The sequence below is a fragment of the Centruroides sculpturatus genome, unplaced genomic scaffold (assembly GCF_000671375.1).
Source record: "Centruroides sculpturatus isolate CEXI.00-Female unplaced genomic scaffold, Cexi_2.0 scaffold13, whole genome shotgun sequence".
Taxonomy (NCBI): domain Eukaryota; kingdom Metazoa; phylum Arthropoda; class Arachnida; order Scorpiones; family Buthidae; genus Centruroides; species Centruroides sculpturatus.
The window spans coordinates 474,400-485,228 of NW_019384405.1; the positions used below are offsets into that span (position 1 = coordinate 474,400).

The 10,829-nt window shown below is 31.6% G+C and overlaps 2 protein-coding genes across 2 annotated transcripts in view; one reads left to right on the top strand and one right to left on the bottom strand.

The window, feature by feature from the left end:
- Nucleotides 1-7,390, bottom strand: part of LOC111618816 (probable NADH dehydrogenase [ubiquinone] flavoprotein 2, mitochondrial) — a 13,586-nt gene extending 6,196 nt beyond the window's left edge. The window contains exon 1 of the mRNA XM_023360393.1: nt 7,303-7,390. The gene's annotated coding sequence lies outside the window, so the exon portion shown is untranslated. The remainder of the gene's footprint in view (nt 1-7,302) is intronic.
- Nucleotides 7,391-7,448: 58 nt separating this feature from the next.
- Nucleotides 7,449-10,169, top strand: LOC111618813 (engulfment and cell motility protein 1-like). Its single transcript, XM_023360385.1, has one exon. It carries the CDS (start codon nt 7,589-7,591, stop codon nt 9,740-9,742), a length of 2,154 nt encoding a protein of 717 aa, XP_023216153.1. The 5' UTR covers nt 7,449-7,588; the 3' UTR covers nt 9,743-10,169.
- The last annotated feature ends 660 nt before the right edge of the window (nt 10,170-10,829 follow it).

Below are 10,829 nucleotides of genomic sequence, written 5' to 3' on the forward strand. Positions count from 1 at the left end.
TTATAACAAGATAGTTACGGCTAATAGATATATTTTAATTAGTAGATGTTATCGAAGCGAGTATTGGCATTTAGAGGGCGTATAGAATCTATTAAATCTAATATAAGAGAGTTAATTATATTGAACATGCTTATTTATTAAGTGCGTTAGATAATCTATTAATTAAAAATACATTTAGAGAAGTCTACGGTTTTTACTGGCTTATCGAACAAACGAATACGAATGGACCCTAGACCATTGCTGACTGATTGTCCCTGGAAGTCGGCTTCTTATAGAAACACAGCTTCCCTATCATCAAATGTCACGGCACGCCACTGATATTTAATTATAATTTTCTTTAAAAGTATATTCATACAATTGAAGAATATTTTGTATCAGGTATGTACTGTGCATCCACTACACATTTTATTTCACCAAGTAAGTTTTTATTATTTTATTTTTAATTGTAGCCCTTATATTGTGGCTAGATATTCAGAATGTAATTGTGATATTAAAAATACATTTAGAGAAGTCTATGGTTTTTACTGGCTTATCAAACAAACGAATACGAATGAACCGTAGACCATCAGTGCAATTAACTGATTGCCCCTGGAAGTCAGCTTCTTAATTTAATTAAATTAACACAGCTTCCCTATCATGAAATGTCACGGCAAGCCACTGGATAAACCTATCTTCAAATAAGAGTTTTCCCATAATAATTTATTATACATTAAATATTATTAAATTAATTTATATTAATTAAATATTATATTTACTATTTAACACAGATGAAATAGGAAGAAATAGGAAGAATCAAAAAAGATTATTATTCAGTTTAATTCTATTAAGCTAACTTTGCTTATGTAGAATAAAATCAATTTTAAATAAATATGTGAGAAAAAAAACTTATATTGAAAGATCAGTTTTTGAAGCAAGTTTTTAAGCTAGCCCTTAAAAACTTAAATCCACAGTGTTCAGTGGTTTTAACCACTTGGCCAGCAGGGGTTGTGACATTAAGAGGTCTTTTAATTAAGCCCATTGTGGGTTTGGACAGGCCCACAATGGGCTTGATTAACATATCCTGGACAGACTGCTCACGACAAATTCCTGGAGTTTTTTCACCACCCAGATTTGATCCTGGGTCCCCCAAAGCCATAGACTGATGCTTTTACACCTTGGCTAGCTGAACTTTAACATTATGACATTACAGAAAATTTTGCACAGATTGGAAATTGACTAGAGTACATGGCACACCAGATGGAGCTCTATCCATATACAGTTCATGTAGTTAATACTCATTGCTGGGCATTGCTTAACTATAGTTCAAACACTTTATGACTGGAATAAAGTACAGGTAACCCCTGTATAACACGGGAGTTACGTTCCAAAAAATTGCTGTGCTATACGAAACAAATAATTAGTGCGAAAAGGGGGGTTAGGTTCCAAAAATTAAAAAACACGTTGTTAAATCCTTATTTAAATCGGATTTATTATTCATTTTTTTCATAGGTAAAATACTTATTTATTATTTAAGTCAGTGGTTCCCAACCTTTTTTCATTAGCGTACCCCATGACATGTCATATCTCTAGATTGTACCCCTCATTTAAGAAATTTAGTGAGTACCCGTATTGTTAATTTTACATATTGTAACTTTAAATTAAAGAAAAAAAAATAAATGAAAAAATGTATAATAAAGTTGTGATTGTTGCAAGGAAATATTTTACGTAATAATTTTTTAATACTATTAGTTTGTGATACATAATATATTATTTTTTCTGCCATAATAACTAACTTTTTTCTGCACCCCTAAGCAACCTATCGCGTACCCCTAGGGGTACGCGTACCACAGGTTGGGAATCGCTGATTTAAGTAAATATTTTACCAGAGGATTATTCATCCTATATGATGATCTCAGCATGAGCATCAACTGGTAACAGTTTTTGAGTGCGCTCGTTAATAGCAGTCGCTCTGCAACGGGAGTGCACTGCTGTTTGTAGACACTTAGGAATGACGGTGAAAGAAAGATGGCGGTGCCTGCATTATCGATAGTATCGTGATGGAGGAATCTATAATTCTAAAATGAGCTTTTAGAGGCAAAAGAAGGGTCCCAATTGTAAAATTTAACCATTAAATGGATTATTGTTGAAAGAGCATTCAAAGTAGCCATGAAAACAATTAGAATGCTCGTGCAGAGTTACGTGGAGGATAAAAGAACGCACCCTTTATTACATTTCATGTTGTATGAGGGTTTTACCCAATTCCTGAACCATGTTATACGGGGGTTACCTGTATATCATAAAAAACACAAAGCTCTGAACTTTATAAATGAAATTCCAACATAATTTAATACAGATAAAATACAAATGCTTTCAATCTACATAGATCATCTTCAGCTTAATGTGTTCCAAAATGGAATGCAAAGAAAGGAATATTTTTAGAGAGTTTTCAAATATTCATTGCTGGGCATCATGCAATTAGTCTAGAGACACACGTCTAGGCACTATCCAAATGATGATGCTTTAGAATATCACTAGATATAGACATTAAAGTTTTGTCACATAGACACCTTTAAATTCTTATTTAATGACTACAACAAAAGCTGAATTATTAGAGAGATTAAGAAGGATCTTAAACTTGGTGCTCCCAAATTGGCTGTTTTGCATCAGATACAAACTATATAGTTAGTTAGTCTAGAGATGATTCATAGAGTATTGAGAAAGTATTATATCCATGGAAGAATAGCTAGAAAAAAACCAGATGTAAATAAATGTGATCACCTGAAGAGAGTTACTTTTGCTCAAAGTTACTTAATAAAGGAAAATAGCTTTCAGATTTATTTCTTTTTTGTAGCGAAAGCAAGTTCAATCTACATTCAACAAAGTCAATCTAAATATACTATACCTAAGTACTTAGGTTGACTTTGTTGAACATAGATATCAGTTCAAACTTTCAGAAAGTGCAATTTATGTTCAATCTATTTGGTTCAGATAATAGAAGATAGTACAAAGGAAACCAAATAAAATGCCAAGCAAAAATATTCTACTAACAGTTAAGCATAGAGAAGGTTCTGTTATGATCTGGAAATACATGAATGCATAAGGTATTGGAAAGTTAGTACTTAGATTTAAATATGGATCAACACTTGTATTTAAGTATTTTGATTGAAACTTGAAAGCACACATAGCAAATATGGGCATTTTAAACAGTTTAAAATTTTATCAGGACAATGATTCAAACACAAGGCACTTAATGTTTATTTGTGGCTAGATTATAATTGTCCAAATGTACTAGATATATCTGCACAATCATCACAAATTTATTTTGTTGAATATTTATGGTATGTACTGGAGTCATGCATGTGAAAATACAAAATTAGTAATGCAAATATATTGAAAGAAAAACTTACTGCAGAATGGAAAAATATAAGCCAAGACTTATGTAAAAAACTTGTTTCATCTGTACAAAAATGATTGAAAGATGTTCAAATTTGAGGGATATCCAACAAAATATCAAAACTTCTAAATTTATATATTTTTTAAAATTTATTTTATATATCAATTTAAATGAATGGACATCTATGTGATGTGAAATTTCCCTTTAGTGCAATTTGATGCTATTTATTTTATTCCACAATATAATAAAATCCAGTTGTTTGTTAATTAGAAAACTACTAATTAAATATCTTAAAATATTAAGCATTTTATATTAAATAAAAAACAAAAATACTTTTTCATTGCTGTTTATTAATTTATGCTACATGAACATCCCTGTGATTCACTGTACTGTAAATATAATCATAATTATCTTAATTCTGGATTAATCATTTGAATTTGTTCTTTTTGATATTGTTTTGACTTTTATCTTTTAAAAAATGTTTTGTGTTCTTAACCTATTTATGAAGATTCAAAGAAATATCCAAAAATGTTAATGCATTTAGATGTTTTTCTCTGTTATATTTATTGTTTACTCCACTGAAACATTTTCAAATTTATTTGTGTCATTGTTAATATATTATAATTTTGATTATGTTAAATTATCCTAGTAAATTAAAGTGTACTATTTTCTTTCTTTAAAAAGTAAACTAGAAATAAAAAAGACTTTTTAAGTAAATGTCTTTTCAAGAAAACTATCTACATCGTGTGTTGGAGGCACTCGACTCTTGCCAGTTCACTTCAGTACTTCTTGGAAGTCCTTTCTCTCTCTCTCTCTCAATTTGTCTACTTGCAATAATTTTACTCATGGTATCAGGGCATGAGAGAATTGCCAGCAATATAAGTTTTTATTTAGTGGCCAAGCTGGGTGCTTCTTATCCTTTTATTGAGCTTGAATCAGGTCTTACTATTTCTTTTAATATTTTTTATAGAATTGCTAAAATCTATACTATTTCTATTTATTTGATACAGTGGAAGAGTATAGAGGTATGACTGGTTTAAAACAAAGTAAAGCATTTTTGCCTAGTGTGTCTTCTGTGTAAACCATGAATTTTTTGGTTTTTTGGCAAGGATTATGTTCACTTCCTGGTTGGTATTGTGATAGGCTTTAGTGAACATTTATGGTAACTGAAACCTGTATGTGTGCAAATCTCTGTTCAAACAGACTGGTTCAACTGGGGATCTTTTTTTGAGCTATGGCGATGTCTGTCAGTTTTCATTCTAAAGGAGAGCTGGAAGACATCAACATAACTGTTATCTGTTTTTTTAGAGAGATCAGATCTCTAAATAAATTTCTTATGGGTGCAAAACGGACTCCATAAAAAGTGATCAAAGGGCTTCTGGCTTTTTGACTCCACTTGTACAATTACAATCTAAGAAGAATCGTTTAAACAGAATTAATAAAGATTCACTTGAAATAAAAAGATGCTAAACATACATAACATACCAGTATAGAGTAACAGTAAGAATCAGCATATCTATAACCTATAAGAACTAGTAATATAATAAATGACAACAGCAAAATTTATTATACTACCTGGACTCACTGTCTGGGTGAACTATTAATTTTGTCCGGGAATTTCGTAGAAATTCTGAAATTACGATGAGACAAAGTCCTTGCAAATATTTTTTACAAATTTACACTATTTTAACAGCGAAAGAACTCACACTCACTGAAACTCATGTGCTATTCTGCCATGTTAGTCTGTTTATGCTGATGTGTGATGTGCAACCTGTCAACTTTTTTTTTTTTTTTTTGCATGTACGATTGTACACATCTCCATCTCCAATATTCAATAGAGCTAAGTCATCTGTACCTGTTCTTTCTTAATTTAGGGTTACTTACGTTACTCCTACACAAGTCCCTAGTCCCTAACTGTAACTGATTTGGAACCGGCATGCACGTTATTCTTTGCATTGTAAAATGACATTGCGCATGCGTCAGGAACTTCTGTTTGAACAAACCTGACCTGCCGTCCTGGTCAGCAATTTTGAAGAGGTGGCAACACTATTATTGAAAAAGCAATATTCTACTGCATTTATTTTATTCATTATCTGTATAAAAATGGCTATTTTATGACAGTAATAACCATAAAATGACAGTTTACTATAGCAGTTTAAATGTTTATCAAACATTTTTGGATTTAAATTAATGTATTATCAGAGAACAAAAACAATGATAAAAACAATTCACTTAAAAAGAACAATAAATGTAAACACTATCTAGAATTCATTCTCATTAAATAACTTTTGTTATCAAGCAGCAAAACTGGAATTAATTAAAAAAATATATCCACACACCTTCCAGCAGCATATTTCCAACAACAATTTGTAATTCCAAGTTCATCTGAAGATGATCATTTAAAATAATTGAAAATGTTAGTGCCAGTTATTAAAGCCATTTGTTGCTGGAAATGTGAGGTGTGTAAATATAATTTTTTTTTGTTTTTTGTTTTTCTGATGAGAAATTAAGGTAACTCTGAAAATGTTTAAGACAGCATTTCAACTTCTATACTAATGAGTAAGACTTTTGGTAAATTATCTATATTAAATCAAATGACAGTTCTAAATTTATTATGAATTAAATATATATTTTCCATCTCAAATTAGTAGTGTTTTGCCCCTGTACTTTTCCTGTTAACAGAGTCATGCCAGTCATTTATGTAACTCTGTTCTGGGGAAATTTTTAATTGAAATCATGTGACTTCCAACCTAGACTGGAAGTTCGTATATAACTAATCGGGACTCCCGCCCTTTCCATATCAGGTCTCGATTTTCATCTATATAACACCATTCTCGAGATTAAGGAAGGACAGATGGATGGATGACAGTGGGAATTTATAGGTCCACAATTTTTTCAAATTGCAACCCATTTAAATGTCTGATTCTTGTAATGTTCTTAACAGGCTTTGTTTAAAAATTTCCAAAATTAATATATGAAAATTTACTTTAGATACAAATTCTATCAATAAAATCATTTTATGGTACAGTAATTATTTCTAAGTAATATATTGGCTGCATTCAGCAGAGTCAACAGTTGTAACTGAGCAAAGGTGTTTCAATTGATAGCTGTTATGTAGTTACATCTGCAGAATGATGAGTGACTTATGTGTTGGAACAAAAAACAGACATCTTTGGTCAGTTTTGAGTAGCGATTGGTAGCGTAAATGAAAGACACTACTAAATGTGATGTCAAAATACCAAACATGTTCCAAAACGATGCTACTGTAGAGAGAAAAATACTCAACAGCTATAGAACTGTTGAGTCTGCCGTATGCAGCCATTAGATAGGTTGCGGCCAAAGTTTTCATCTCTAAAACATGAATGTCGGACGTTGAGTGCCGCCATTCTGTAAGCCTAGAAGTTTGACAATGGCATTTGGAACATCGAGCATGATTCCAATGGCATTCTAAACGCCATTGTCAAACTTCTAGGCTTACAGGATTCATGTTTTAGAGATGAAAACTTTGGCCACAACCTCTCTATTAACTCTTTCTCTCTTAATTTTTAATTTAACTTAACCATATAAAAAGTTATGGCACTTTTTATATGGCTGAGTACTCAAAAATTCTATGTTTTGGAAATGTCTGATTAGTAAATAAAATTAAGAGAGAAAGAGTTAATGTACAGTACTGCTTAGAAATAATTACCTTTATTTTTTGTTATGTGATGTCGTCTAAAAATTGATATTTTATAATTTTATGAGTTAATGTTAACTTTTTATTCAAAGTTTACAGATAGGCTTAAGCATTGAAGCATTCAATATGATATTTTGCAATCATCACACTTTCTAAGAAGGATTAATGAATGATACTGAGAGATATTGATGATTATAAAAATATAAAATTCATAAAATTGCTTTACGCCATTAAAAAATATGAATTTTTTTACCTATAAATGCAACCCTTCTCGACTTTATCGTATCCTTCCTTACGTCACTACTCCAATACTTACGTCACCACCACTCGACCAATCGTGTTACGCATAACACTTATCGTCAGACGTTAGCGATCCCGTAATTGGTCGTTCTTTACTGAAAGGATGCATGACTTTGTAGGGAGGTGATGATGTTATAGCAAACGGGAAGGAATCGAAAGGTTTGAATTAATCTTATTTATTGAACTGTTTTCTTTTTGTTGTTTTTTACACGCTGTATCAGTTTATTAACTAAAGAAACATGCCGAGTGTTAAAGATAGTAATATCGTGAAGATCGCGGTGGAGATGGACAGTCAAGTTCCTCAGCTGATCGAATTCGATCAGAAAAGGCCTTTAGCGGCAATTATTCAGGATCTGTGTACCGCATGGGAAAAACCCGACTCGGAACAATACGCTTTACAGTTTTCCGATAACGCACATAATTATATTACAGAGAAAAATCGAAACGAAATAAAAAATGGAAGTGTCTTGAGACTGACTTTTTCTCCGACTAAAACGGCACAGGAGATCCTAGAAAAGTTAAACTATGGTACAGTCGACGAGAAACGATTAGCGCTTCATAAACTCTCCAGGCTTTCAGCTGATTATACTTTTGCTTTAGAGTTTATAAACAAACAAGGATTGGCCCTTTTGGTTTCTATGGTCGAAGGAGGTGGATATACGGGAGAACACTTGGCTTACACTCTTCAATCTTTTGTGGAACTTATGGACCACGGAATCGTATCCTGGGACATTTTAGAACCGAAGTTTATTGGAAGAGTTGCAAATCAAGTTAATAGTCAGAGTGCTGCTCAGGAAACCAGATCGTTGCAAGCTTCCTTGGCTATTTTGGAATCTCTCGTGCTGAATAGTTCGGGAAAATATCCACTTGTCGAGCAAGAAGTTACGCTTCCTAATTTGATCATGCATCTACAGTCGCCCATTCCGGAAATACAGCAGAATGCGATTGCATTGATTAATGCGCTGTTTTTAAAATCTGAAACTGCCAAAAGGAAAGGTATTGCCGGAACACTTTCTTCCCGTCATATCAGGAATGTTATATTGACTAATATTATCCAAGTTCAACATGTTGGTGCAGAAATGGCTCATCAGTTGTATGTTTTGCAGACATTACTATTAAATTTGCTAGAAGAGAGAATGAACACCAAACTTGATCCTCAAGAACCAGAAGCTAGAGAAAGAATCTTAGAGTTGAGAAAAATTGCTTTTGATACCGATAACGATGCTACGAATTCTGCAGGACGGAAAGGAGGCGGATATTCTAAAGATTATAAGAAACTTGGATTTAAAAATCATGTTAATCCAGCCGAAGATTTTACAGAAATACCTCCTGGAATGTTGGCTCTTGATAATATGATTTATTTTGCTCGCAACCACACAGAAAATTATACCAAAGTTGTTTTAGAAAATTCTTGTAGGGCAGATGAACACGAATGTCCATTTGGTCGAACTAGTATTGAATTAACAAAATTACTTTGTGATATTTTGAAAATAGGAGAACCACCAACAGAACAGGGCAAAATATTTTATCCAATGTTCTTTACACATGATCATCCCTTTGAGGAATTTTTCTGTATATGTATTGTTCTGTTAAATAAAACTTGGAAAGAAATGAGAGCTACTACAGAAGATTTTGGAAAAGTAATTAGTGTTGTTAAAGAACAAATAACAAGAGCATTAAGTACAGATCCACCACCATTGACTTTAGAAAAGTTTAAAAGTAAATTGGCAACTCTCACTTATAGTGAAATAACTAATTTGTGGCAACAGGAACGATCAAATCGAGAAGAATGGGAATCACAGGCTCGCCCAATTGTTGAATTAAGGGAACAAATTACTCCAGAAATTATGGATCTCATTCAGCAACAGAGATTACGATTTCTTTGTGAAGGAACTATGTTCACCAAATATTCAAATAAAGGTCAACGAATTAAGGATAAATTTTGGTATTGTAGATTATCACCAAATCACAAAGTTTTTCATTATGGTGATTGTGATGAAAATATAATACCATCATTAGAAGAACTTCCTCACAAGTTACAAGTTGTTGAAATTAAAAATTTAGTTACTGGAAAAGAATGTCCTCACATGAAGGATGTAAAACGAACCAAATCCACTCTTTCCTTAGCATTTTCATTGATTCCAGATTCAGATCAAGAACCATTGAATTTTGTTGCATCAAATGATAAAGGGTTTGATTATTGGACAGATGGGATTAATGCTCTTCTTGGAAACAAAATGGTTAGCAAAGAAACAAAGAATGACTTAGAAACATTGCTCAGCATGGACATTAAGTTGAGATTATTAGATACTGAAGGAGTTGATATTCCAGAAAATCCACCAGAAATACCTAAAGAACCATCTAATTATGATTTTTGTTATGATTTTAAATAAATTTCTGAATATACTTTTTCAGAATTTCTATTTCATATATCTGTATGTATGTGCTGTGGAGAATCATTCAACTTAATTCATAATAACCTTGACTAATATAAGATAGTAACGACATTAATTAACAGATAAATGTATTGTAAAAAATGTTTAAGAAGCAAATGTATTTTTCATTACATTGTATTTTTAGCTTTTCTAATTTGAATTTTTAAATGCGTTATTTTTTAAGGTTACATGACTTTGCCACACGTTTATTCCGTTTGCTTGAAAATGACTAAATCAAGAATCAAAAATATGTCTAAGCTTCTTGATGATAAATATTCATTATTTTTATAATGTTGTTATTGTCTCACATATTATTTAAGATAGTTCTTGTCATACCTTCTAATGTAATTTTTGTATAATTTATGAATGTATTGTACTGTACATGGAAGATTTTGATGTCCAAATTTTTAAATATGTCATGTTTTATTATTTATCATGATTTGTATGTTGTATTTCATTAATTTGCACATAAAACATCTCTGTTCTAAATAAAGGAGTTATGAAACAAATATAATTTTTTATTTTTGAAAAATATGAGAGATGGATCATAAAAGTCTTTCAAAGTCTCTGTTGTGAGATTTTGAAAATTTGCATTTCAATCCACAAAAAAATATTGAAAATTACATTTTTTTTTATTTTAAAATTTACTTAATTTTTGTTCTTTATTGAAATAACATGAAAGTTATATGACTAATTTTGATTATATCTGATAATCTATGAATTCTAGAGTTTGATAAGCAAACCGAATGAAAAGTTTATGTAATTTCTGAAATTTTTATCCAGAACATAAAAGATTTGACTGCTTTCAGATTTACAGTATCTGAATAAATCTATTTTGTGTTAGTTGTATTATATACAGGGTGTCCCAAAAGTCTCTATACATTGACACAAATCAAGCCCACCAGTGGCCGAATAAATAAAACCATTGAACACTGGTAGTTGGTCATTGGTTCATGCCTGACCAATGGGGTGGCCACCATGTTCTGAATTTTCTTTGTGTCTAACACCTAAACAGAATCCAGTTTCCACATACAAAGTCCTGCTA